At 57.8% G+C, this 27,180-nt stretch overlaps 3 protein-coding genes across 3 annotated transcripts; 2 read left to right on the plus strand and 1 right to left on the minus strand.

Annotated features, from left to right (window-relative positions):
- Positions 1-8: 8 nt before the first annotated feature.
- SYVN1 (synoviolin 1) lies at positions 9-2,668 on the minus strand (the record flags this gene model as incomplete). The annotated part of the gene is made up of 5 exons (XM_086631066.1): positions 2,504-2,668; positions 2,234-2,326; positions 686-838; positions 554-602; positions 9-169 (listed from the first exon to the last, which is right to left on the minus strand). Coding segments are annotated over exons 1-5 (621 nt in total), but the record flags the coding sequence as incomplete, so codon positions are not given.
- A 7,559-nt stretch (positions 2,669-10,227) lies between these two features.
- On the plus strand, positions 10,228-23,434 carry CAPN1 (calpain 1). The gene is made up of 23 exons (XM_086631067.1): positions 10,228-10,237; positions 10,690-10,781; positions 12,596-12,863; positions 13,025-13,094; positions 13,318-13,436; positions 14,227-14,360; positions 14,445-14,613; positions 14,696-14,779; positions 19,698-19,783; positions 19,858-19,932; positions 20,061-20,221; positions 20,328-20,503; positions 20,581-20,592; positions 20,709-20,920; positions 21,002-21,041; positions 21,116-21,181; positions 21,305-21,362; positions 21,483-21,547; positions 21,670-21,738; positions 21,844-21,922; positions 22,022-22,138; positions 22,814-22,872; positions 23,327-23,434. Coding segments are annotated over exons 2-23 (2,148 nt in total). The 5' UTR covers positions 10,228-10,237; positions 10,690-10,779; the 3' UTR covers positions 23,354-23,434.
- LOC147525723 (uncharacterized) lies at positions 14,996-18,326 on the plus strand. The gene is made up of 4 exons (XM_086631064.1): positions 14,996-15,018; positions 15,468-15,586; positions 17,739-17,875; positions 18,246-18,326. The coding sequence occupies exons 1-4, from the start codon at positions 14,996-14,998 to the stop codon at positions 18,324-18,326; spliced, it is 360 nt and encodes a 119-aa protein (XP_086487190.1).
- Positions 23,435-27,180: the final 3,746 nt, after the last annotated feature.

Genomic DNA, 27,180 nt, shown 5'->3' on the forward strand with positions numbered 1-27,180 from the left:
AAGGCGGCCGAGGGGCCGTTGGTCCGTCCCCGGGGGTTCCTCTGCCGTGGAGGGGAGTCTCCTACCTCGAAGCCGAAGACGAGCTGGACGGACGCTCCTCGGGTCAGGATGGTGTGGTAGGCGTGGCTGACGAAGAGGAGATCCAGGATTCCCAGCAGGAGCACCAGGGCTGAGGCGGGGGAGGACGGAACCGGGATGAGGAGAAGGAGGGAACGAGCCTTGAGGCACTCGAGACCCCCAAAAATTAAAAAATTCCGACGGCGCCGGTAACGAGGCACCCAAACCCCTTGGAAAGATGATTTTTACATCCCAAAATCCCTTTTTCCATACATCCAGCCTCGTGTTTTTCCCCCCTGGCAACGCCAGAGCTCGTTAACCTCCACCCCGGCGACCCCGCCCCCTCCCTCGCTAACGAGGTCGCCCCGATAAGGCCCCCGGAGCACCGCCGGTTGTTTTTCACCCGCGTCGCCGAAATTATCTCTGCGGAGCAGCTGTCGGCACCGCGCGGCAAAGCACCGGCGGCACCAGGCCCCAGGGATATCGCGATACTCACAGACGATACGGAAGTGGAAGAGCCAAGAGATGTTGGGGCTCCTTTCCATCTGCCAAAGAAACGGGGGGAAAAGGGTTTTTTGGGGGTGAAAAAAGGGTTTTGGCGGCGGTTTTCTCACCCGCCAGCACTCACAAAGTCCACCCGGTCTTCGGCCAACCAGTGGAAGCACTTGAGGAAGAGGAGGAGGGTGAAGAGGGCGACGAAGCGCGGGCTGAAGTCGTCCCGGAAGACGGTGAAGGCCAAGCAGGTCTCGGTCACGGCGTACCACGAGCGCTCCAGGAGGTGCTGTGGCAGAGCGGGAGGCGGTGAGGGGTCGGAGGGGGGATGGTTCTTCCCGCCCTTCGGCCTCGGATTTGAGCCCGAAACGGTGCCGGGCACCAAATCCCCACGGCACAACGGCGCCGGAGGCAGCGCGGCGTTCAAAATCCGCCCCGGAACAGTGCCCGACAGCTCTCGGGGTTCAAAATTTCCCCCAAAATGGCACCAAAGGGCTCTCAGTGTTCAAAATTCCCCCCAAAATGGCACCAAAAGGCTCTCGGGGGTTCAAAATTCCCCCCAAAATGGCACCAAAGGGCTCTCAGGGTTCAAAATTCCCCCCAAAATGGCACCAAAGGGCTCTCGCAGGGTTCAAAATTCCCCCCAAAATGGCACCAAAGGGCTCTCGGGGGTTCAAAATTCCCCCAAAGTGGCACCAAAGGGCTCTCAGGGTTCAAAATTCCCCCCAAAATGGCACCAAAGGGCTCTTGGGGGTTCAAAATTCCCCCAAATTGGCACCAAAGGGCTCTCAGGGTTCAAAATTCCCCCCAAAATGGCACCAAAGGGCTCTCAGGGTTCAAAATTCCCCCCAAAATGGCACCAAAGGGCTCTCGCAGGGTTCAAAATTCCCCCCAAAATGGCACCAAAGGGCTCTTGGGGGTTCAAAATTCCCCCAAATTGGCACCAAAGGGCTCTCAGGGTTCAAAATTCCCCCAAAAATGGCACCAAAGGGCTCTTGGGGGTTCAAAATTCCCCCAAATTGGCACCAAAGGGCTCTTGGGGGTTCAAAATTCCCCCAAATTGGCACCAAAGGGCTCTCAGGGTTCAAAATTCCCCCAAAAATGGCACCAAAGGGCTCTCAGGGTTCAAAATTCCCCCAAAAATGGTGTGAAAGGCCTCACAGGGTTCAAAATTCCCCCCAAAATGGCACCAAAGGGCTCTCAGGGTTCAAAATTCCCCCAAATTGGCACCAAAGGGCTCTCGCAGGGTTCGGAATTCCCCCCAAAATGGCACCAAAGGGCTCTCAGGATTAAAAATCTCACCCAAAAGTGGCACTAAAGGCTCCTCGAGGTTCAAAATCGCCCGAAAATGGTGCAAAAGGGCTTTCAGGGTTCAAAATTCCTCCAAAAATGGTGCAAAAGGCATTTCAGGGTTCAAAATTCCCCCCAAAATGGCACCAAAGGCCCCTCAGGACTAAAAATTCCCACAAAAAAAAGGCACCAAATGCCTCTCGGGGTTGAAAATCAAAAAAAAAAAAGGGCACCAAAAGCCTCTTGGGACTAAAAATTCCCAAAAAACCCAGCACCAAAGGCCTCTCGGGGTTCAAAACCCCCCAACTCTGCGGTCTCCACCCGCCCCTGCGGGGCTTTACCCTCCCACGGCACCACCGCTGCCGGATTTAACCCGTGCCCCGCCGCCGCTCACCTCCATTTCGGCCGCCCGCAGCTGCCCGAAAAACACTTTTCCCATGAATTTCCCCAGGAGGAAAACCAGCACGAAGGCCTGGACGTAGAGAACCTGCGGGGAAAAAAACACTCGGAGCTGCCGGAGAACGACCCGCGGCGCCGCCGAAACCGCTCCGGCGCCAACCGGCTGCAGAGGGAGGGTTCGGCACCACCGGTTCCAGGGTCCTGCTGCAGTTTGGGGGCCAAGCGGGTGAATTTCCCGCCGGGGATTAATGACCCGGGGACTTACGGCCATGCTGGGGCTGGATTTGGTGAGATACACCACGGTGGGGTAGAACTGGTGCTTCAGGTAGTAGGCGTGCGCCACCACGGCCGCGGTGAGCGCCAGGCTGCCCGCCATCACCACTGCCGTGCCCAGCATGGCGCCGGCCGCGCCTGGTGGGGGCAAAACCATCGGTCGCGGCGGGGAAAGGGGCTTTTCACCAAAAACACCCGCCGGGCGGTGCAAAACCGGGGATGAACTGCCGCTGCCGTGCTGCAAAAAGTGGCTTTTGGCCAAAAACTCCCGCCGGGCGGTGTGAAACCGGGGATGAACTGCCGCTGCCGCGCCAGAAAAAGGCGCTTTTCGCCAAAAACACCCGCCAGGTGATGCAAAACCGGGGATGAACCGCCGCTGCCGCGCCAGGAAAAGGGTTTTTTCACCAAAAACACCCGCCGGGCGGTGCAAAACCGGGGATGAACCACCACTGCCGTGCCGCAAAAAGGGGCTTTTCGCCAAAAACACCCGCCAGGTTGCGCGAAACCGGGGATGAACTGCCGCTGCCGCGCTGCAAAAAGGGGCTTTTCGCCAAAAACACCCCCTGGGCGGTGTGAAACCGGGGATGAACCACCACTGCCGTGCCGCAAAAAGGGGCTTTTCGCCAAAAACACCCCCCGGGTGGTGCAAAACTGGGGATGAACCACTGCTGCCCTGCTGCAAAAAGGGGCTTTTTGCCAAAAACACCTGCTGGGCGGTGTGAAACCGGGGATGAACCACCACTGCCGTGCCGCAAAAAGGGGTTTTTCACCAAAAACACCCCCCGGGCGGTGCAAAACTGGGGATGAACCACTGCTGCCCTGCTGCAAAAAGGGGCTTTTTGCCAAAAACACCTGCTGGGCGGTGTGAAACCAGGGATGAACTGCCGCTGCCAGGCCGGAAAAAGGCGCTTTTTGCCAAAAACACCCGCCGGGCGGTGTGAAACTGGGGATGAACCACCACTGCCGTGCCGCAAAAAGGGGCTTTTCGCCAAAAACACCCGCCGGGCGGTGTGAAACCGGGGATGAACCGCCGCTGCCGCGCCAGGAAAAGGGGTTTTTCACCAAAAACACCTGCCAGGCGGTGCAAAATCGGGGATGAACCACTGCTGCCCTGCTGCAAAAAGGGGCTTTTTGCCAAAAACACCCGCCGGGCGGTGCGAAACCGGGGATGAACCACCCCTGCCACGCCGTCGGGACGCGCTCCAGCCCTTCCTCCCCGTCCCCACGCCCTCCTCCTCGGTGCAGCGTGGGCCAACCCCCCCCCCCCCCCCCCCCAAGTCACCCCCGCGTCCCCCTCCCCGTTCCCTCCCACCCAGGTGACAATCAGCCCCTCCCCTCCCCCTGACACCCCCCTGGGTGCCCCCACATCCCTCCTCACCCCCCGTGTCCCCCCCCGGTGGCCCTCACGTCCCAGCCCCCAAGGCCCCAATTTTCACACCCCCCCCCCTCCAGTGTGCCTCCCCCCTCGCTCCCCAAATACCCCCCTCCCCAAGTACCCCCCATCCCCCCAAGCTCCCCCTCACATACCTCCCTCCCCTCGGTGCCCCCCCCGTCCCTGTGCCCCCTCCCCACCCCTCCAAGTGCCCCCTCTGCCCCTGTTCCCCTCCATATCCAGTCCCCCTCCCCCATCAAGGGGCCCGACACGTCACCGGCCCCCCCCGTCGGCTCCAGCCCCCCCAATGCCCCCCCCCCACCCCGAACTCACCCGGATCGAGCCCCGCAGCCGCCGCCACACAAACCCCCCCCCCAACCTCAGACCGCTTCCCCCCTCCCCCCCCCGGAAGCGTCTCAGCGCGCGACACCTCACTTCCGCCCGAGCTGCACCACCCCGGGGTGTGGGGGGGTCACATCCACGCTGCTCACCCTCCCCCACCACGGCTCCCCCCGAGGCAGATGCTGAGGGTCGCCCCCTCCCCCGCCTGACACCCCCTCCCCGCGTGGAGTCAGGAGGCCGAGAACCCCCCTAACCCGCGGGGCGATCCCCCCCGCCCGCCCCCCCCCCCCCGGCGCCCGCCATTGGTACGGTCCGCGCCGCCGCCGCCGCTGAGGTGGGCGGGAACGCCGAGGGTCCCGTGTCTCGCTCTCATTGGTCGGGCCGCGCGGGGCTCGGCCAATCAGAAAAATCCCTCGCACCGCACCGTTCAATCGGCGGCTGTTGCTAGGGGAAGGGGCGGCGCAGGCGATGAGTTGCCTCACGGCGGGCCTTGGCGCGGGGAATAACCCCCCGGATCTCCCTTCGCGGGCGGGCGGGAAGCCCCAGTCCCCGTCAGCCACCTGGGGAGACACAAATTGGGCCAGATTTGCCTTTTTTTTTCCCTTTTTTCATACCTCGCGTCACGCTCGGTGGGTTTGCGGCCTCTTTAGGTGCTTCACAGCCCTTTTCCTGCTTCTTTTTTCCTCAAAAAAGCCCTAAATCCCTCACCCGGCCCCGCTGTGGGGGGCGGTAACCCGGGATGAGCCTCCAACCCGCCTCCACACCTTTCCCTCACGGAGCCCAGCCTATCAGCGCCGCCGCCTCTGCTGCCCCGCGCTTCTGATTGGCTAGCATGGCTCACGGTCCCGCCTTCCTGCCTTTGACAGGCAGCGGTGGGTGAGGGCGGGGGAGCGAGGGAGGTGGGCTCTTCCTTTTGCGCCTTCTGATTGGCTGGCGCCGCGGGCTGTCAACCTATAAAAAGCGAGGGGGGCGGGGTCAGTCTGGCTCCTCGCTGGCTGCGCTGAGGTGAGGAAAAAGGCGCGAAGAGCGCGTGGCGGCCGTGAGGCGCTGCCGCCGCTCGCTGAGGTGAGTTCGCTCCCTGAGGTGATTTCCCTCCCGCCGTTCCTGAGGTGGGAAAACGGAGGTGCCAAGTGGGGACCTCTTTGTGGTTTTTAAGTGAGAATTTAAAAGGGGGGGGGGGGAGTTTGGGGCTTTGGAATTGTACTCTGTGTTTTTTGGGGGGACTTGGGGCTTTTTGGGGCAGTTAAAAGGTTGGTCTAGTTTTGGGGGGGCTTCAGGGAAGTTGGTCTGATTTTGCGGGGCTTTAGGGCTTTTTTGGGGGGTTAAAGGTTTAGTCTGGTTTTGGGGGGCCTGGTCTGTGGATTTTGGGGGGGATTGGGGTGACTAATCTGTTTTTTTGGGGGGGGTGTTAAAGGCTCTTTCTGATTTTGGAGGGGCTTTGGGCCTCTCCCTCAGGTCAGCCTCCCCCTCCATGAAGCCCCCTGCCTCATCAGCCTCCCCGGGTGATGAGAGCCCCCCCCCGAGCAGCCCACAGACTTGGGGGGTGGGCGGGCAGCCCCTCGACCCCCCCAGCGTCCCTCCCAGCCTCCACCTGCGCCGCCACGAGCAAGAAGCCTTCTTCAGCCTCCTGGGTAAGGAATCCCCAAAATCCTTTAAAAAACAGGGAAACCCTCCCAAAAAAAACCAAAAGGGGAGTTTTTCACAAAAACAAAGCTAATTTTTTGTCTTGATGGATTAACTTTTCTCCAAGAAGATGACGTGGTGCGGGAGTTCCTCTCGACGGACGTTTGCTGCAGGATTTCCGATAAGGTCAGTCCTTCAAAACCAAAAAAAACCCACCATTTTGTTATTTTTTTAAGGAAAAATAATGGATGGTGATTAATTTTTTTGCCTAAAACTGCTGGTTTTTTTCCTCAGTACCTGCTGGCGATGGCACTGACCTACTTCAAGCGTGCCCGGCTGCACACCAGCGACTACACCCGCCTCAACCTCTTCACTGCCCTGTCTGTACCTCGTTAATGAAACCCCGCCCCACCGCTAATTAAGAAATTCATGGGTTGAGTTGCCTCAAATCCTGCGATTTCACCCCGTTTTTGTGCCCCCCCTTCTGCAGGTACCTGGCGAACGACATGGAGGAGGATGAGGAGGAGCACAAGTACCGCATCTTCCCCTGGGCGCTGGGGCGGCGCTGGCGGCGCCTCTTCCCGCGGTTCCTCCGGCGCCGCGATCGGCTCTGGGCGCGGATGAGCTACCGGGCGGCCGTCAGCCGCCACTGCTGCGAGGAGGTGAGTGCCCCAAAATCCCTTTGTTTCACCCCGAAATAAACACTCCCCCCTTCTACCATATCCTTAGATCTTTCCTCTCCGAATTAATCCTTAAAAATTCCCAAATCGACAAAAAAAAACACAGTAATTTGAATTTTGATAGGGAATTGGTCGCGTTCCCTGGGGAAAATGGCTGGTTTTGCCCAAAATTGTGCTTTTTATAAGGTTGATTAATGGGGTTTTGGGGTCGTTTGTGGCCTGGCTGCTGCTGGATCTCGTGCCCAACTCCGTTGTGGAACCGAGAGGCGGTTTGGCCCCCAAAAGGAGTGGTTTGGCCCCAAAATGATGGGGGGGGTTCAGCCCCCAAAATGCGGCTTTTTAGCCCCAAAATTATGGGGGGTTTAAGCCCCCAGATGTGGCTTTTTCGCCCCAAAATGGGGGGGGTTAGCCCCAAAATGATGGGGGGATTTTTAGCCCCCAAATTATGGGGGGGCTTAGCCTCAAAATGTGACTTTTTCACCCCAAAATTGGGGGGGGTTAGCCCCAAATGTGGCTTTTTAGCCCCAAAATAATGGGGAGACTTTTAGCCCCAAAATTATGGGGGCTTTTTTGCCCCAAAATGTGGCTTTTTTGCCCCAAAATGGGGGAGGGGGTGTGTTTTAGCCCCAAAATGGGGGTTTAGCCCCCAAATTGGGGGGGGGGGAGGGGGTGTTTAGCCCCAAAATATTTTTTTTCCGCCCCAACCCCGGGGTCTCTGACGCGCGGCCCCTCCCCCAGGTGATGGCGGCGGAGCCCCGGCACTGGGCGTGGCTTCGGGATCGCCCCGCCCACCACAGCGGCGCGACACGCCCCCCGCGCCCCGCCTCCCCCTGCCTGCGCTGCGCCCCGCCCCTCCCCGCGCCCCCCCGCGAGGAAGAGGAGGGCGATGACGTCACGACCTGGGCGCAAGAGGTCTTCATCCTGCGCCCCTCCCCCTCCCTGCCCCCACATTGTGACAAAACCCAGTGACGTCATGGGTTTTTGCGGGGTGAAAATGTGACGTCACGGCGGTTTTGGGGTGAAATTGTGACGTCATGGCATTTTTGGGGGTGAAATTTGGGCTCCATGGGAGTTTTGGGGTTTTTTTTGAGCCAAAATTGGAGGGTTTTAACCCAATACCCTCCTCGGTGCTGCCCAAACTCGCCGTTTTCGGTCATTTTCCCCATTTTTGCCCTGTTTCTCCCCTCTTCTTACCTGAAATCACCAATTTTCTCCCTATTACTTGCTGCTTTCCCCGTTTTTAGCCCCAAAACTCAAATCCCCTCCCCCACAGCAAGGCCGAAGGGTGGGGGAGGGGGGTGACAAGCCCCTCCCCCCTGCACCCCCTCTTCACGCAAAAAGCGGGGAAATAGGAGTAAAGCGAAGTGGTGAAAAATCGGTGGTTTTGCCTTTTCTGTGTGGAAAAGGGGGGGGGGGGATGATGGAGGGGGGAGGGGCTGGTTTGGGGGTGTCAGGTAGGGTGGTGTCACACGTGTCCTGGCCCCCTGCATGTCACACGTGTGTCCTGGGACACTTGAGGCCCCTGCACACATGTCTTCCCTGCGTCATGGCCTTGCACACGTGTCCCAGGCTGCCACATACGTGTGTCCTGGTCATACAGGTGTGTGTCCCACCCTCTGCACATGTGTGTCCCATGTGTGTCCCAGCCCTCTGCACTTGTGTGTCCCATATGTGTTACAGCCCTTTGCACACGCGTGTCCTGTGTGTTCCAGCCCTCCGCACACGTGTCCTTTGTGTCCCAGCCCTCTGCACATCCGTGTCCCATGTGTGTCCCAGCCCTCTGCACACGCGTGTCCCACACATGTCCCAGCCCTCTGCACATGTGTGTCCCATGTGTGTTACAGCCCTTTGCACACGTGTGTCCTATGTGTGTTCCAGCCCTCTGCACACGCGTGTCCCATGTCTGTCCCACCCTCTGCACACGCGTGTCCTTTGTGTGTCTCAGCCGTCTGCACACGTGTGTTCCACACATGTCCCAGCTCTCTGCACACGTGTCCCATGTGTGTTACAGCCCTCTGCACACGTGTGTCCCATGTGTGTCCCACCCTCTGCACACACGTGTCCCATGTGTGTCCCAGCCATCTGCACACGCATGTGCTTTGTGTGTCCCAGCCCTCTGCACTTGTGTCTCATGTGTGTTCCAGCCCTCTGCACATGCGTCCCATGTGTGTCCCAGCCCTCTGCACACATGTCCTATGTGTGTTCAAATCCTCTGCACACGTGTGTCCCATGTGTGTTCCAGTCCTCTGCACATGCGTGTCCCATGTGTGTCCCTGCCCTTTACACCCCATGTCCCCGCGTGTCCCACCCTCTGCACACCCATGATCCCACGTGTCCTACCCCCTGCACACGTATGTCCCACTGTCCGCACCTTCATGTCCCACCCGCTACACACCCATGTCCGTGTGTGTCCCACCTGCTCCACACACGTCCCACACGTGTCCCACCCCCTGCACACGCATGTCCCACCCTTTGCACACACGTGTGTCCCACCCCTTTACACCCCATGACCTTTGCGTGTCCCAGCCCTCTCCACACACGTGTCCTTGCCCTCTGCACGCCCATGTCCCCACGTGTCCCAGCTCTCCGCACGCGCATGTCCCTGCCCTTTACACCCCATGTCCCCGTGTCCCGTCCCTGCACACGCGTGTCCCAGCCCTTTCCACACCCATGTCCCACGCGTGTCCCGCCCTACACACACGTGTGTCCCACCCGTGTCCCACCCCTGCACATGTGTGTCCCACCCCCTCCACACCCATGTCCCTGCGTGTCCCACCCTTCGCACACGCATATCCCACCCATGTCCCACCCTCCGCACATGCGTGTCCCACCCCTGCACACGCGTGTCCCACCCCCTCCACACCCATGTCCCACACGTGTCCCACCCTTCGCACACGCATATCCCACCCATGTCCCACCCCTGCACATGCGTGTCCCACCCTTTGCACACACGTGTGTCCCACCCCTTTACACCCCATGACCTTTGCATGTCCCAGCCCTCTCCACACACATGTCCTTGCCCTCTGCACACCCATGTCCCCACGTGTCCCAGCTCTCCGCACACGCGTGTCCCTGCCCTTTACACCCCATGTCCCCGTGTCCCGTCCCTGCACACACGTGTCCCAGCCCTCTCCACACCCATGTCCCACACGTGTCCCGCCCTTCACACACGCATATCCCACCCATGTCCCACCCCTGCACATGCGTGTCCCAGCCCTCTCCACACCCATGTCCCACACGTGTCCCGCCCTTTGCACACGCGTGTCCCACCCTTTGCACACGCATATCCCACCCATGTCCCACCCCTGCACACGCGTGTCCCAGCCCTCTCCACACCCATGTCCCACACGTGTCCCACCCTTCGCACACGCGTGTCCCACCCCTGTCCCACCCCTGCACACACGTGTCCCACCCCCTCCACACCCATGTCCCTGCGTGTCCCACCCCTTTACACCCCATTTACACCCTTTACACCCTCACCCCCCCCGCAATGCAGCACCCCCCCCCCAAACCCCCTTAAACACCCACCCCCCCCGCCCCCAAATCCCTTTTTTCCCCCCATTTCCGCCCCCCCGCTGGGGGAGGAGCCTCGCCGCGGGGGGGTGACCGGCCTCTCCTTCCTGCTTGGGGAGATTGGCGCGAGACGGCGGGTTTTTACCGTATTTTCCCCCAAAACGGCGAGTTTGGCTGCGCCCCTCCCCCACACCAGGTACGTCCCCGTGTGCCCCCCCCCGCCCCCCCCCCCCCAGTGCCCAATACTGGGGTGAAATGGGGGTGGGGGGAGGTGCTGCCCCTTCGCCTCAACTTTGTGGCCGGAGCTTATACAACCCCAGTGCGCGCGGCGGGGGCGGGGATTTTGGGGGAAAAAAGGAGGAAAACGGGTAAAACGCCGCGATTTTGCCCCCCCCCCCCTCCAAGCGGGGGGGGTGTCGGGGGCTCCCCCCCCCGCCCCGAGCCATGTTTTAACAAAAAAAGAGGGTTTTGGGGGTGAAATCTGCCTCGAGGGGCAGGAATTTTGGGGATGTTTTTATGGGTTTGCTCCAAATCTTTCTTGTTTTTTTTTTTTCCCCTCCAAATTTCGTCGTTTTCACTTTTTTTTTTCCCTCCCCCCCCCCTCCCTTCCCCCCCCCCCCGTTTGTTTTTGGGGTGTTTCCTCCGCAGCGCCACGGCCGAACTTCGCCCCGCGGCACCTGCCGCCCTCCTGGAAACCGGGTGAAAAAAAGGCCTTTTTGGTCCAGATTGTGCAAAAAAATGTAAGTGGGGGGGGGTCCTGCTTGGGGGGGGGGTGCAGGGAAATGGGGGGGGTCCCCCTGCCCCGCAGCGGGGCCTCGTTAACGGGGAGAACTCGTTAACGAAACCTCATGAACGGGGTGGGGGAACAGAGTCCGTGAGCTGGGCCTCGGGTGGTGCCCCCCCCCCCCAAAAAAAAAGCTCTTTGGGGTTTAGGGGGGTGATTTGGGGGGGCAGAGAGGGGGTTAGAGCCCCCCCCGCCCATTTTGGGGACAATTCAGGCGGTTTTGGGTTATAACCCCTCGTTTTCGGGTGTCCCCGAACCTGCGCTGGGGTGACAACCCCCCGCGAGTTTTTGGGGGGGGGGGGGTCCCCCTTTTTGTCGCTTCTTAATTAATGCTTAATTAAGCTCCCCCGTGCCTAATTAAGCTCTGCTTAATTAAGGTCCTTAACACACGCCCGGCAGCGTCGCTCGGGGCTGCACCACGGGGAGCGGCCGTGACCCCCCCGCGACTCGCAGGACCGGTTTTGGGGCCGTTTCACCTTGTTTTAGCCATTTTTGGGGCTTCCCAGTGCCCCAATCACTGGTTTTTGGTGATGATTATTATTATTTGATTATTATTCTCATCGCGGGGCTGTTTCGAGGTTAAATTCGACTATTTTGGGCCGCTGGGTGACAGGCGGAGAGCAGCTGCCGCGACAGAGGGAAAGGGGGGGGGCGGGAATTCCCTGCCCCCCAAATTCCCACTTTTCACCCCAAAACAGCGACGCGTTCGCCCAAATCCCTCCGATCGGCGCCGTGCGGTCCGGGCAGGACCCCAAATTTGGGGCAGTTTGGGCGTTTTTTGAGCGTTTCCCCCTGCCGCAAAACAAGATTCCTGCGGGATCAGAGTCAGCGCTCGGGTTTAATAAAAACTACTTTGGGGGTTGGGTTTTTTTTGAGGCAAAATCCTCCTTTTTCTTTCAAGCTGCTCCAAAATTCCCCCCAAATCGTCAAATTTGACCCCAAAATCCCCAAATTTCCCCCCAACACCCCAAATTTTCTCCCTAAATTTCCCCCTAAACCCCCCAAATTTCCTCCCAAACCCCCAGCCCCCCTAAAATCCTCAAATTTCCCCCTAAAATCCCCAATTTCCTGCCCCAAATCGCCAAAATTGCCCCCCAAATCACAAAATTTTCCCCCAAATCGCCAAAATTCCCCCCCAAATCGCCAAATTTGACCCCAAATATCCCCCCAACTCCCCAAATTTCCCCCTAAAATCCCCAAATTTCCTCCCAGCCCCCCAAATTTCCTCCCCAAATTTCCCCCTAAACCCCTCAAATTTCCTCCCAAACCCCCAGCCCCCTAAAATCCCCAAATTTTCCCCACAAATTGCCCCCAATTGCCAAATTCCCCCCCAAAATTGCCAATTTCCCCCCAAAATTTCCAAATTTCCCCCCCAAATGCCCAAGTTTCCCCCAAAATCTCAAAATTTCCTCCCAAATCCCCAAATTTCCCCCTAAAATCCCCACTTTCCCCCCCAAATCCCCCAATTTGCCCCTCAATCCCCCCAAAATCGCCTGGCAAATCTCTCCAAAGCCGCCGCGTGTCCCCACCCCCCCTTCCCTCTCAGGCCGAGCCCCCCCCCCCCCCCCCCCCCCCCCCCCCCCCCGCCAACACCGCCGCGCTAATTAGATCCTCCCGCTAACGAGAGGCGCCTCCAAATGCCCTCGTTACCCTCCCGCTGATTTAATTAGTGGGGGGGGGGGCACCAGAGCGGAGCCGCCGGTGGCGGAAAATTAACCAAATGTTTATTTTTTTCCCCGGTTTTCCTGATTCCTGGTGTTTTCTCCCCAGGATGGCGGAGGAGCCCATCGTCCCGGTGTACTGCACCGGCGTTTCGGCGCAGGTGCAACGGCAGCGGGCGAAGGCGTTGGGGTTGGGGCGGCACGAGAACGCGGTGCGGTACCTGGGGCAGGACTACGAGCGGTTGGCGGAGGAATGCCGACGTTCCGGTACCCTTTTCCGCGACCAAACCTTCCCGCCGACTCCCGCTTCCCTCGGCTTCCGCGAACTCGGCCCCGGCACTGCCAAAACTCACGGCGTCCAGTGGAAGAGGCCGACGGTGAGGCGGGGCGTTGACCGTGCCCGGTTTGCCAGTTGGGTTTTCGTTCCATCGGCGCGGTCGTTATCGCGGCCAATTCCTGCCGAGGCAGGGAAAAATCCCCATAAATACCCGGATTTGGGTGATTTGGGTGAATTTCGGTGACTGAGTTTTCCCCGCAGGAGCTGTGCCGGCACCCGCAGTTCATCGTGGACGGCGCCACGCGCACCGATATCTGCCAGGGAGCGCTGGGTAGGGAGCGCCGGCGCTTCGCTTTTGCCGATTTTCTCGGCTTTTTGGCCTGAAATCGGAGATTTTTGGCAACGGTTTCACCGCAGCGTGGCTTCTTGGCGGCTGTTTACCGTTGCCGACGGGTCCTGGTGGAGGGTTTCCCCCCCCAAATGCCGGCAGAGGTGTCGACCGACCGTAAAACGGTGGGTTTGACCCCAAAACTGAGGCGCCGCGGCCGCCGCAGGTGACTGTTGGCTGCTGGCGGCCATCGCCTCCCTCACGCTCAACGAGACCCTCCTTCACCGCGTGGTGCCGCACGGGCAGAGCTTCCAGCACGGCTACGCCGGCATCTTCCACTTCCAGGTGAGACCATCACACTCCTCCCACCGTTTTGAGGGGGGCCTCCCCCCATTTTGGGGCTCCAGTCGCCATTCGGGCCACCGGGTTCATCTGCCGGCACGGCAACGCCGACCTGGCGCCGACCGCCATTTCCCTGACAAACCATCCTCGCGGTGATGCGCCAAAACGGGGTGTTTTCTCCCCAAATGGGCTGCTGGGTTCATCTCCTGCCACGGCAACGCCGATCTGGCGCCGACCGCCATTTCCCTGACGAACCATCCCCGCGGTGATGCACCAAAAACGGGTGTTTTCTCCCCAAATGGGCTGCCGGGTTCATCTCTTGGCACGGCAACGCCGATCTGGCGCCGACCGCCATTTCCCTGACGAACCATCCCCGCGGTGATGCACCAAAAACGGGTGTTTTCTCCCCAAATGGGCTGCCGGGTTCATCTCGTGGCACGGCAACGCCGATCTGGCACCGACCGCCATTTCCCTGACGAAGCATCCTCGCGGTGATGCGCCAAAACGGGGTGTTTTTTCCCCAAATGGGCTGCCGGGTTCATCTCTTGGCACGGCAACGCTGTGCTGGTGCTGACTGCCATTTCCCTGACGAAGCATCCTCATGGTGATGCACCAAAACGGGGTGTTTTCTCCCCAGATGGGCTGCTGGGTTCATCTCCTGCCACGGCAACGCCGATCTGGCGCCGACCGCCATTTCCCTGACAAACCATCCCCGTGGTGATGCGCCAAAACCGGGTGTTTTCTCCCCCAAAAAACGTCCTCACCGCCTCCTCCTCCTCTTCCTCGCTCCCAGATTTGGCAGTTCGGCGAGTGGCTGGACGTGGTGGTGGACGACTACCTGCCCACCAAAGACGGCAAGCTGCTCTTCGTGCACTCCGCCGAGGGCACCGAATTCTGGAGCGCCTTGTTGGAGAAAGCCTACGCCAAGTACGGCCTCTTCGCCCCCCCTCCTTCCGGCGTTTCTTTTGGGGCGAAACGCTCCGAAAACGGTTGAGCCTCCCTCCGCCGCAGGGTGAACGGGTGTTACGAGGCGCTGTCCGGCGGCAGCACCTCGGAGGGCTTCGAGGATTTCACCGGCGGCGTGACGGAGTGGTACGACCTGCGCCAACCCCCCGCCGACCTCTACCAGATCATCCTCAAGGCGTTGGACCGCGGTTCCCTCCTCGGCTGCTCCATCGACGTGAGGAGGCGGTTTGGGGTCAAAAACGGCCGTTTTAGGGGTGGCCTCTAGCCGGTAACGCCACCGTCTCGTTTCCCGGCAGATAACGAGCGCCTTCGACATGGAGGCGGTGACGTTCAAGAAGCTGGTGAAGGGACACGCGTATTCGGTGACGGGCGCCAAGCAGGTGAGCGGCGACGCCGTTTTGGGGAGAAAACGGCGCTTTTGGGGAGAAAACGGTGCTTTTTGGGAGAAAACGGCACTTTTCAGGGAGAAAATGATGCATTTAGGGGAGAAACCAGTGCGCTTTGGGGAGAAAATGGTGCATTTTAAGGAGAAAAGGGCACTTTTAGGGGAGAAAACAGTACTTTTGGGGGAGAAAACGGCACTTTTGGGGGAGAAAATGGCGCATTTGGAGAGAAAACGGTGCTTTTTGGGGAGGAAATGGCACTTGGGGAGAAAACAAGCACTTTTTGGGGAGAAAACAGCACTTTTGGGGGAGAATATGGCACTTTTGGGGGAGAAAGTGGCACTTTTAAGGGAGGAAACGCCGCTTTTTGAAGACAAAACGGCACTTTTTGAGGAGAAAACAGCACTTTTGGGGAGAAAATTAGCACTTTTTAGGGAGAAACCGGCGCTTTTCGGGGAGAAATCAGTGCTTTTGGGGGAGAAAAGGGCGCTTTTAGGGGAGAAAAGGGCGCTTTTAGGGGACAAAACGGCGCTTTAGGGGGAGAAACCGGCAATTTGGGGAAGAAAATGGCGCTTTTGGGGGAGAAAGCGGCGCTTTTAAGGGAGGAAACGCCGCTTTTTGAAGAGAAAACGGCACTTTTTGAGGAGAAAACAGCGCTTTTGGGGAGAAAATGAGCACTTTTTAGGGAGAAACCGGCACTTTTAGGGGAGAAAAGGGCGCTTTTAGGGCAGAAAAGGGCGCTTTTAGGGCAGAAAAGGGCGCTTTTTGGGGAGAAAATGGCTCTTTTCGGGGAGAAACCGACAATTTAGGGGAGAAAACGTCGCTTTCAGGGGAGAAAACGGCGCTTTCCAGGGGAGAAAACGGCGCTTTTTACGGGAGAAAACGGTGCTTTTACGGGAGAAAATGGCGCTCTTTGGGGAGAAAATGGTGCTTTTGGGGAGAAAAGGGCGCTTTTTGGGGAGAAAGCGGTGCTTTGGGGGACAAAACGGTGCTTTTGGGGGAGAAACCGGCAATTTGGGGAAGAAAACGGCGCTTTTAAGGGAGAAAATGTCACTTTTTGGGGAGAAAACGACGCATTTGGAGAGAAAACAGCGGTTTTATAGAAGAAAAGCAGTGCTTTTGGGGAGAAAACGGCGCTTTTCGGGGAGAAAACGGCGCTTTTACGGGAGAAAAGCAGCACTTTGGGGCGAGAAAATGGCGCTCTTTGGGGAGAAAATGGTGCATTTGGGGAGAAAACAGTGCTTTTTGGGGAGAAAGCGGTGCTTTGGGGGACAAAACGGCGCTTTTGGGGGAGAAACCGGCAATTTGGGGAAGAAAATGGCGCTTTTTTGGGAGAAAGCGGCGCTTTTAAGGGAGGAAACACCGCTTTTTGAAGAGAAAACGGCACTTTTTGAGGAGAAAACAGCGCTTTTGGGGAGAAAATGAGCACTTTTTAGGGAGAAACCGGCACTTTTAGGGGAGAAAAGGGCACTTTTCGGGGAGAAAATGGTGCATTTGGGGAGAAAAGGGCGCTTTTGGGGGAGAAACTGACAATTTAGGGGAGAAAATAGCGCTTTTAGGGGAGAAAACGTCGCTTTCGGGGGAGAAAACGGCGCTTTTGGGGAGAAAACGGCACTTTTCGGGGAGAAAATGGTGCATTTTGGGGAGAAAATGGCACTTTTAGGGGAGAAAATGGCTCTTTTGGGGGAGAAAACAGTACTTTTGGGGGAGAAAACAGTACTTTTGGGGGAGAAAACAACACTTTTTGGGGAGAAAACTGGCACTTTTGGAGGAGAAAACAGCGCATTTGGAGAGAAAACGGCACTTTTACGGGAGAAAAGCAGCACTTTTGGGTGAGAATATGGCACTCTTTGGGGAGAAAACGGCACTTTTTGGGAGAAAACGGCACTTCTAAGGGAGAACACAAGCACTTTTGGGGGAGAAAATGGCGCTTTTGGGGGAGAAAGCGGTGCTTTTAAGGGAGGAAATGCCGCTTTTTGAGGAGAAAACAGCGCTTTTGGGGGGAAAATGAGCACTTTTTAGGGAGAAACTGGCGCTTTTCAGGGAGAAAAGGGCACTTTTAGGGCAGAAAAGGGCGCTTTTTGGGGAGAAAATGACTCTTTTCGGGGAGAAACCGACAATTTAGGGGAGAAAATAGCGCTTTGAGGGGAGAAAACGTCGCTTTCAGGGGAGAAAATGGCGCCTTTAGGGGAGAAAACGGCGCTTTTACCGGAGAAAATGAGCACTTTTGGGCGAGAAAATGGCGCTCTTTGGGGAGAAAATGGTGCTTTTGGGGAGAAAAGGGCGCTTTTGGGGAGAAAACGGTGCTTTTTGGGGAGAAAGCGGTGCTTTGGGGGACAAAACGGTGCTTTTGGGGGAGAAACCGGCAATTTGGGGAAGAAAACGGCGCTTTTAAGGGAGAAAATGGCACTTTTTGGGGAGAAAACGACGCATTTGGAGAGAAAACAGCGGTTTTATAGAAGAAAAGCAGTGCTTTTGGGGAGAAAACGGCGCTTTTTGGGGAGAAAACGGCGCTTTTACGGGAGAAAAGCAGCACTTTGGGGTGAGAAAATGGCGCTCTTTGGGGAGAAAATGGTGCATTTGGGGAGAAAACAGTGCTTTTTGGGGAGAAAGCGGTGCTTTTGGGGACAAAACGGCGCTTTTAGGGGAGAAACCGGCAATTTGGGGAAGAAAATGGCGCTTTTTTGGGAGAAAGCGGCGCTTTTAAGGGAGGAAACACCGCTTTTTGAAGAGAAAACGGCACTTTTTGAGGAGAAAACAGCGCTTTTGGGGAGAAAATGAGCACTTTTTAGGGAGAAACCGGCACTTTTAGGGGAGAAAAGGGCACTTTTCGGGGAGAAAATGGTGCATTTGGGGAGAAAAGGGCGCTTTTGGGGGAGAAACTGACAATTTAGGGGAGAAAATAGTGCTTTTAGGGGAGAAAACGGCGCATTCGGGGAGAAAATTATGCATTTAGGGGAAAAAATGGTGCATTTAGGGGAAAAAATGGTGCATTTTGGGGAGAAAATGGCACTTTTTGGGGAGAAAATGGCACTTTTTGGGGAGAAAATGGCACTTTTTGGGGAGAAAATGGCACTTTTAGGGGAGAAAACAGTACTTTTGGGAGAGAAAACGACGCTTTTTGGGGAGAAAACTGGCACTTTTGGGGGAGAAAACTGGCACTTTTTGGGGAGAAAATGGCGCATTTGGAGAGAAAACGGCACTTTTACGGGAGAAAAGCAGCACTTTTGGGTGAGAATATGGCGCTCTTTGGGGAGAAAACGGCACTTTTTGGGAGAAAACGGCACTTCTAAGGGAGAAAACAAGCACTTTTGGGGGAGAAAATGGCGCCTTTGGGGGAGAAAGCGGTGCTTTTAAGGGAGGAAACGCCGCTTTTTGAAGAGAAAACGGCACTTTTTGAGGAGAAAGCAGCGCTTTTGGGGGGAAAATGAGCACTTTTTAGGGAGAAACTGACGCTTTTCAGGGAGAAAAGGGCGCTTTTAGGGCAGAAAACGGTGCTTTTAGGGGAGAAACCGACAATTTAGGGGAGAAAATAGCGCTTTGAGGGGAGAAAACTGGCACTTTTTGGGGAGAAAACGGTGCATTTGGAGAGAAAACGGTGCTTTTACAGGAGAAAAGCAGCACTTTTGGGCAAGAAAATGGCGCTCTTTGGGTGAGAAAATGGTGCATTTAGGGAGAAAACGGCGCTTTTTGGGGAGAAAATGGTGCTTTTTGGGGAGGAAGCGGTGCTTTTGGGGACAAAATGGCGCTTTTGGGGGAGAAAATGGCGCTTTTGGGGGAGAAAGTGGTGCTTTTAAGGGAGGAAACGCCGCTTTTTGAAGAGAAAACGCCGCTTTTTGAAGAGAAAACAGCACTTTTTGAGAAGAAAACAGCGCTTTTGGGGAGAAAATGAGCACTTTTTAGGGAGAAACTCGCACTTTTAGGGGAGAAAAGGTTGCTTTTCGGGGAGAAAATGGTGCATTTGGGGAGAAAAGAGTGCTTTTGGGGGAGAAACCGACAATTTAGGGGAGAAAATAGCGCTTTTAGGGGAGAAAACGTCGCTTTCGGGGGAGAAAACGGCGCTTTTGGGGAGAAAACGGCACTTTTCGGGGAGAAAATGGTGCATTTAGGGGAGAAAATGGCTCTTTTGGGGGAGAAAACAGTACTTTTGGGGAAGAAAACAACACTTTTTGGGGAGAAAACTGGCACTTTTTGGGGAGAAAACAGCGCATTTGGAGAGAAAACGGCACTTTTACGGGAGAAAAGCAGCACTTTTGGGTGAGAATATGGCGCTCTTTGGGGAGAAAACGGCACTTTTTGGGAGAAAACGGCACTTCTAAGGGAGAAAACAAGCACTTTTGGGGGAGAAAATGGCGCTTTTTTGGGAGAAAATGGTGCTTTTAAGGGAGGAAACGCCGCTTTTTGAAGAGAAAACGGCACTTTTTGAGGAGAAAGCAGCGCTTTTGGGGGGAAAATGAGCACTTTTTAGGGAGAAACTGACGCTTTTCAGGGAGAAACTGACGCTTTTCAGGGAGAAAAGGGCGCTTTTAGGGCAGAAAATGGTGCTTTTAGGGGAGAAACTGACAATTTAGGGGAGAAAATAGCGCTTTTAGGGGAGAAAACTGGCACTTTTTGGGGAGAAAACGGCGCATTTGGAGAGAAAACGGTGCTTTTACAGGAGAAAAGCAGCACTTTTGGGCAAGAAAATGGCGCTGTTTGGGTGAGAAAATGGTGCATTTAGGGAGAAAATGGCGCTTTTTGGGGAGAAAACGGTGCTTTTTGGGGAGGAAGTGGTGCTTTTGGGGACAAAACGGCGCTTTTTGAAGAGAAACCGGCAATCTGGGGAAGAAAACGGCGCTTTTGGGGGAGAAAACGGCGCTTTTTGGGGCGCAAACAGCAGTTTGTGGCTGGCCGGCGTGGCCGGCGCCGTTGGCAGGTCACCTACCGCGGCCAGTCGCTGGGCCTGATCCGGATGCGCAATCCCTGGGGAGAAGTGGAGTGGACGGGAGCCTGGAGCGACAAGTGAGCACGGCGCGGCGGCGTTGGCGGGGCTCACCGCGGCCCCCCGGCGCTCAGAGCCCGTTTGCCGCCCGCAGCTCGTCCGAGTGGAACGCGGTGGAGCCGGCGCTGAGGCAGCAGCTGATGGTGAAAATGGAGGACGGGGAATTTTGGTAAGCGAAGGATTGAACAAACCACCCCAATCCACCCAAAATCCCTTTTCGCCGCCGTTTTAACACCGGGGGGGAAAAAAGAGGGGGAAGCTTCCGCTCCCGCCCTTCGGCGCTTCCTCTTCCTCCAGGATGTCGTTCCGGGATTTCCTCCGGGAATTCACCCGCCTGGAGATCTGTAACCTCACGCCGGATGCTCTCCAATCCCGGAAATTCCGCAAGTGGAACACGCGGCTCTACGACGGGACGTGGCGCCGCGGCAGCACGGCCGGCGGTTGTCGGAACTACCCCGGTAGGCGCCGCCGGTGAGGAGTTTTCACCTCAAAACCACTCGTTTTGGCATCGGTTCAACCGGCTTTTTTTTCCGTTTTGGCGGGGTTTTTTTTATGTTTTTCCAGCCACTTTTTGGATAAACCCCCAGTTTAAGATCCAGCTGGAGGAGGTGGATGATGACGATGACGACGGCGGGCGCGAGCCCGGCTGCAGCTTCCTCCTGGCGCTGATGCAGAAGCACCGGCGCCGCGAGCGCCGCTACGGCAAAGACATGGAGACCATCGGATTCGCCGTCTACGAGGTACCGGCGGCCGCCCGGCGCCGTCTCCCACCGTCACCCGGCGCCGCCGGCCGCCCTCATCTCTCCTCTCCCTCCAGGTTCCTCCCGAGGTGGGTACGCATCGCCGGCGGTGAGCGCGTCGCCGCGACGGCGAACCAGGAAAGGCGGAAACGGGGGTTTTTTTTTTTTTGCGCTGTTTCGGTGGTTTTTAACCCCGTTCCGGCAGCACGTGGGGAAATCCGGCGTCCACCTGAAGCGGGAATTCTTCCTGGCCAACGCCTCGCGCGCCCGCTCCGAGCAGTTCATCAACCTCCGGGAGGTCAGCACCCGGTTCCGGCTGCCGCCGGGGGAATACATCGTGGTGCCGTCCACCTTCGAACCCAACAAGGAAGGAGACTTCGTTCTCCGCGTCTTCTCCGAGAAGAAAGCCGGCACGGAGTAAGAGGCGCCTCGTTAGCGCTAACGATCCCCCGGGCGACCTTCGCCGCCGAACGCTCCTTTGTTTGTTTGTCCCCGCAGGGAAATGGATGACAAGATCCAAGCGACGCTGCCGGATGAGGTGAGGGCGGCGGATAACCGCGGAGGGTGCCGAGGCGTCGCCGGTTTTCCCAAAACGGCCCTTTTTTCCCCCAGAAAGTGCTCTCCGAAAGCCAAATCGACGACAACTTCAAGCAGCTCTTCAAGCAGCTGGCGGGGGCGGTAAGGGGGTGCGCCGGTGGTGACGCCGGCGTTGGATTTGCCGGCGGCGATGCCGGCGTTGGGTGCGCCGGCGGCGCTGCCGGCGTTGGATTTGCCGGAAAACACCTCGTTTTGCCCCCCCAGGACATGGAGATCAGCGTGACGGAGCTTCAGACCATCCTCAACCGCATCATCGGCAAACGTGAGGCGCTGGCGGGAGGATTTTGGGGATTCACCGCGGGGAAAAAAAAAAAAATGAAATTCACCCGTCCTTAATTATGGTTTAACTCGTTAACGCCGGTAACGACCGGATTCTTTGCAGACAAGGATCTCCGGACCAAAGGCTTCAGCACCGAGTCGTGCCGCAGCATGGTCAACCTCATGGATGTATCCTCCGGCACCGGCACCGCGGCGGGGCGGGGGTTTTTGGGGGGGAAGGGGGGGTTTTACACCGCAACTGCCGCCCCCCCTCACCGAAATCCCGCCGATTTCCTTAACCCGCCCCGTAGAAAGACGGCAACGGGAAGTTGGGACTGGTGGAGTTCAACGTCTTGTGGAACCGAATCCGCAACTACCTGGTGGGTCCGAGGCGGAGGATGGATTTTGGGGAGCAGGGGGGGGTTTTGGGGGGTAACACCCCCCCCCCCCCCTTTGGTTAATTTTGGGGGAATTTCGGCACGCAGGCCATTTTCCGCAAGTTCGACCTGGACAAATCCGGCAGCATGAGCGCGTACGAGATGCGGATGGCGCTGGAAGCGGCAGGTAGCGCCCGGCGCTGGCGACGAACCGGATTTCCTTAGCGCCGCCGGAGTTCTAACGGATTTTTCCCGTTATTCCGGGCGGGATTTTTCCCAAAAAAAGGCTACAAACTGAACAAAAAGCTGCACGAGCTCCTCATCACCCGCTACGCCGAGCCCGACCTGGCCGTCGACTTCGACAACTTCGTTTGCTGCCTCGTGCGCCTGGAGACCATGTTCCGTGAGCCGGCATTTTATCCCCAATTCCCACCTCGTTTAACAGGGAAAACGGGGGGAAAAGCGTTTAAAATCTTCGGGTTCGCCCTATTTTTTCGGTGGAAAAGCTGGAAACCGCCCACGGGAGTTGAGGGGCAAGATGGAAAACCTCACGGCGTTTAGCAGGAAAACGTGTGGGGAAAGAAGTGGGATTTAAGGAGAAAAGTTGGAAAAAACTCTTTTTTTTTTCTGTTAAATCCTCTTTTCCAGCTTTTCCCATTAAACCCTGCTGGGTTTTTTCCATTTTTTAGCAGGAAAAATATGAGTTTTCCCAACTTTTTCCCTTAAATCCTGCTGGGTTTTTGCACTTTTTAACAGAAAAAAAATAAGGGTTTTCCCACTTTTCCCCTTAAATCCTGCTTTTTTCCCCCCTCCCCCCACTTTATTTTTTGCTAAATTCTGCAGTTTTCCAGTTTTCCCCTGAACTCCTGTTGGGTTTTTCCAACTTTTCCACCGACCTGAATGGGCAAAGTTAGAGAAAAACCCACAGGCATTAACGGGAAACTGGGTATTTTTTCCTGAATTTTCTCCTTAAATCCTTCCTTGTTTTCCAAATTGTCCCCTTAAATCCTGCCCCATTTCCTCCACTTTTCCCACTAAAAATCCCAACCGTTCCCCCTCTCTTTTTCCCTCACCACAGGGTTTTTCCAGGCGATGGACGTGGACCAGGACGGTGTCGTCACCTTTGATTTGCTACAGGTACCTGCGGGGGCTGCGACACCCCCAAAACCCCCAGACCCCCCAAAACCTCCCAAATCCCGCAAAAAAACCCAAATCCCGCAAAACTCCCAAACCCCCTAAAACCCCCCAAATCCCGCAAAACCCCCAAATATCCCCAAAATCCCCAAACTCCCAAATCCCCCCAAACCTCCCAATCACCCCAAATCACCAAAATCCCCCAAATCCCCCCCAAACCTCCCAACCCCCCCAAATCCCCCAAACCTCCAAAACCCCCCGAATCCCCCAAAACCCCCCGAACTCCCAAACCCCCCAAATCCCCCCAAACCTCCAAATCTCTCCAACCCCCCCAAATACCCCAATCACCCCAAATCGCCAAATTCCCCCCAATCCCCCCAAACCTCCAAAACCCCCAAATCCCCCCAATCCCCCCACCCCCCCAAAACCTTCCTCCCACCTCCTCCTCCTCCCGCAGTGGCTGCAGTTCACCATGTTCGCCTGACCAGCCCCCCTCAGCCCTCCCAGTGCCTTCGCGGCGGGAGCCGACCACCGGAACCACGCCGCTTTTTTCCCTCCTTTTCTTTTTTTCCACTATTTTTTCTTTTTTTTTTTCATTTTTTTTCCTTTATTTTAGGCTTTTTTTCCTTTTTCCTTTTTTTCGGCTTTTTTTTTCTTTTTTTTCTTTTTTTTTTTTCTTTTATTTTAGGCTGTTTTTTTTCCTTTTTTCGGCTTTTTTTCCTTTTTTTTTTCTTTTTCTTATTTAGGCTTTTTTTTTCCTTTTTTTCAAGCTTTTTTTTTTCTTTTTTTTTCTCTTTTTTTTTTTCCTTTATTTTAGGCTTTTTTTTCCTTTTTTTCGGCTTTTTTTTTCGTTTTTTTGCCCTACCAAAGCGGGTTTCGAAGGCGCTATGGCCACCCCCGAGCCGGGACCCGGCGCCGCCCCCTCACGCTTTGCCAAAGAAAACGCCCCGCTCCTCGCCTGGCGCAACGGCTGTTTTGGGGGAAATCCTCACGTTTTTGTGCCTTCTTCTCGCCGAGGGAGCCGGAGGTGGGGGTGACACCCCACCCCCGCCGCGGCCGCCATCGCCTCTCGCTGCCGCGCTCTTCCTCAGCCGGGGATCTGCTGCCTACCGGGTGCCGTAATGCGGGTGTTTTTTAATGGGAGAAATTAAAAATAAGGGGAAAACCACAGAAAACTGAGAAATGTGGTTAAAATCAAAGCTTTTTTCCCGCTGGTCCTTGCCCCCCACACCCCTCCGGCTTTACTGCCGGGTGCAAAAAATCTGTGGCTGATACGTATTTAGGGCTTCTAGGGCGGGTATTTATGTATTTTTTTCGGGTGTTTTTTCTATTTTTGGTTGTTCTCAATAAAAATCCCTGTCGCGGCAGGTTGTGGCCCTGGGCTGGGGGTGGGGGGAGGGGATCCACGGGGTCCCGGCTCTGGGGCATCTACATCTGCACAGCCCCCCCCCCGCCCGCCCAGCCCGCTGCGCCTGTTGGGATCGGGTCTTACTGGCATCCCGCGGCCGTGGTGGGATGGCTCCCAAACCCCCCCAAACCTCCCACCCCCCTATCCACCGCTCGGTGGGTAAGGAACTGGCTGGCTGGTGTCTCTCACAGAGTGGTGGTCACCGGGTCAATGTCCCAGTGGAGGCCAGTGCCGAGTGGTGCTCCTCAGGGGTCGGCACTGGGGCCGGTGCTGTTCGACATCGTTGCCGGTGACACGGACAGTGGGATCGAGGGCACCCTCAGCACGTTGGTGACGGCACCAAGCTGGGTGGTGTGGTGGGCACGCCGGAGGGAAGGGATGCCATCCAGAGGGACCTGGAGAGGTCTGCGAGAACCTCATGGAGTTCAAGCAGGCCAAGTGCCAGGTCCTGCGCGTGGGTCGGGGCCATCCCCAGCACCAGAAGGACGTGGAGCTGCTGGAGCGGGGCCGGAGGAGGCCACGGAGCTGATCCGAGGGCTGGAGCCCCTCTGTATGGAGCCAGGCTGGGAGAGCTGGGGGGTTCAGCCTGGAGCAGAGAAGGCTCCGGGGAGCCCTTCCAGCTTCTCCCAGTGCCTGAGGGGCTGCAGGAAACTGGAGAGGGGCTTTGGGCACGGGGGTGGAGTGACGGGACACGGGGCGATGGGTTTGAACTGGCAGAGGGCAGATTCCGATGGGATCTGAGGAAGAAATTCTTCCCTCCGAGGGCGCTGAGGCACTGGCACAGGGTGCCCAGAGAAGCTGTGGCTGCCCCATCCCTGGCAGTGTGCCAGGCCAGGCTGGGTGGGGCTCTGGGCAAACTGGTGTAGGGGAGGGTGTCCCTGCCCAGGGCAGGGGGATTGGAACTGGGTGGTCTGTGAGGTCCCTCCAACCCAAACCGTTCCTTGGTTCTATGATTCGATGAAGAAGTTGGATGAGGAAGCGCTGAGGGGGATTCTGGGAGGGTCCTGGGAGGGAATCTGGGGGGTCTCGGAGCCTTTTGGGGTCCCCTTGGTCCCATTGTGGGTCTTCAGCCCCATTTCGGGGTCCCCCAGCGCCATTCGGGTGCCTCGTGTCAAATCCTGGGGTCCTCTGAACCCTTTTGGTGTCCCCTCACCCCCACTGTGGGTCTTCAGCTCAATTTTGGGGTCCCTCAACCCTATTGTGGGTCTTCAGCCCAGTTTTGGGGTCTCCTGGAACCTTTTGGGGTCCCACTGGCTCCATTTTAGGTCTTCAGCCCAATTTTGGGGTCTCTCTCATCCCCATTGTGCGTCTTCAGCCCAGTTTTGGGGTCTCCTGGAAACTTTTGGGGTCCCACTGGCTCCATTTTAGGTCTTCAGCCCAATTTTGGGGTCTCTCTCATCCCCATTGTGCGTCTTCAGCCCAGTTTTGGGGTCCCCGGGAGCCTTTTGGGGTCCCCCTGGTCCCGTCGTGGGTCTTCAGCCCCATTTCGGGGTCTCCCAGCGCCATTTGGGTGCCTTGTGTCAAATCGTGGGGTCCCCTGGACCCTTTTTTGTGCCCCAATTTTTGGGGTTCCCCCTGACCCTACTGTGGGTCTTCATCCCAGTCTTGGGGTCTCTGGGACCAGTTTCGGGGCCTCCCAGCCCAATCCGGGGGGTCCCGGGGCCCTTTCGGGGTCCCCCACCCCCATTTGGGGCCCTTCAGCCCAGCGGGGGGGGGCCTGAGCTCCCGTTCTGGCGGGTCTGCGACGGGGCGGTGCCGAGCGGTGATTGACGGGCGGTGCCGAGCGGTGATTGGCGGGCGGTGCCGAGCGGTGATTGACGGGCGGTGCCGAGCGGTGATTGACGGGCGGTGCCGAGCGGTGATTGACGGGCGGTGCCGAGCGGTGATTGGGCAGGCGGTGCCGAGCGGTGATTGACGGGCGGTGCCGAGCGGTGATTGACGGGCGGTGCCGAGCGGTGATTGGGCGGGCGGTGCCGAGCGGTGATTGATATGCGGCGCGTGCGCGGCGCGGCCGGGAGAAGTTGGTGGCGGAGCGGGCGGGGGCAGCGGCTGTTGGCGGAGCGGGCCCCGGCGGAGCTGCGGGCAACGCTGGCGGGGATCGGCGCTGCCGGCCGGGGTGGGCCGGGGGGAACGGGGCTTGAGGGGGGGGCAGTTGGCGGGAACGGGGCCTGAGGGGGGGGGGAGTTGGCGGGAGGAACGGGGCCTGAGGGGGGGGGGAGTTGGCGGGAGGAACGGGGTCTGAGGTGGGGGGGGGAGTTGGCGGGAGAAACGGGGTCTGAGGTGGGGGGGGGGGGGAGTTGGCGGGAGGAACGGGGCCTGAGGGGGGGGGGGAGTTAACGGGCGGACACGGGGTCTGAGGTGGGGGGGGGGGGGAGTTGGCGGGTGGAACGGGGTCTGAGGTGGGGGGGGGAGTTGGCGGGAGGAACGGGGCCTGAGGTGGGAGGAGGGGGGGGCGGGCGGGCGGGAACGGGAGGAACGGGGCCTGAGGCGGGAGGAACGCGGTTTGAGGGGGGGGGAGTTGGCGGGAGGAACGGGGCCTGAGGGGGGGGAGGGGCAGGCGGGAACGGGGCCTGAGGGGGGGGGGGGGAGGGGCGGGCGGGAACGGGGCCTGAGAGGGGGGGAGGGGCGGGCGGGAACGGGGCCTGAGGGGGGGGAGGGGCGGGCGGGAACGGGGCCTGAGGGGGGGGAAGAGGTGATTTCCCTCCCGCCGCTCCTGAGGCGGGAAAAGGGAGGTGCCGGGGGGGATCTGTTTGTGGTTTTTCAGGGGGAATTTAAAACGTGGGGGGGATTTGGGGCTTCGGAACTGTACTCTGGGGTTTGGGGGGGACTTGGGGCTTTTTGGGGCGGCTAAAAGGTTGGTCTGGTTCCGGGGGGGCTTTAGGGAAGTTGGTCTGATTTTGGGG

The sequence above is a fragment of the Tauraco erythrolophus genome, unplaced genomic scaffold (genome assembly GCF_009769465.1).
Source record: "Tauraco erythrolophus isolate bTauEry1 unplaced genomic scaffold, bTauEry1.pri scaffold_86_arrow_ctg1, whole genome shotgun sequence".
NCBI lineage: Eukaryota > Metazoa > Chordata > Aves > Musophagiformes > Musophagidae > Tauraco > Tauraco erythrolophus.

Coding starts and splice junctions, on each gene's coding strand:
- LOC147525723 (XM_086631064.1), top strand. CDS start 14,996: ATGGCGCATTTGGAGAGAAAACG. Junction 15,019..15,467: donor GCGCATTTGGAGAGAAAACG/GTGCTTTTTGGG, acceptor AGCACTTTTTAG/GGAGAAACCGGCACTTTTAG. Junction 15,587..17,738: donor TTTCGGGGAGAAACCGACAA/TTTAGGGGAGAA, acceptor TTATGCATTTAG/GGGAAAAAATGGTGCATTTA.
- CAPN1 (XM_086631067.1), top strand. Junction 13,095..13,317: donor TATCTGCCAGGGAGCGCTGG/GTAGGGAGCGCC, acceptor CGGCCGCCGCAG/GTGACTGTTGGCTGCTGGCG. Junction 22,873..23,326: donor TCACCTTTGATTTGCTACAG/GTACCTGCGGGG, acceptor CTCCTCCCGCAG/TGGCTGCAGTTCACCATGTT.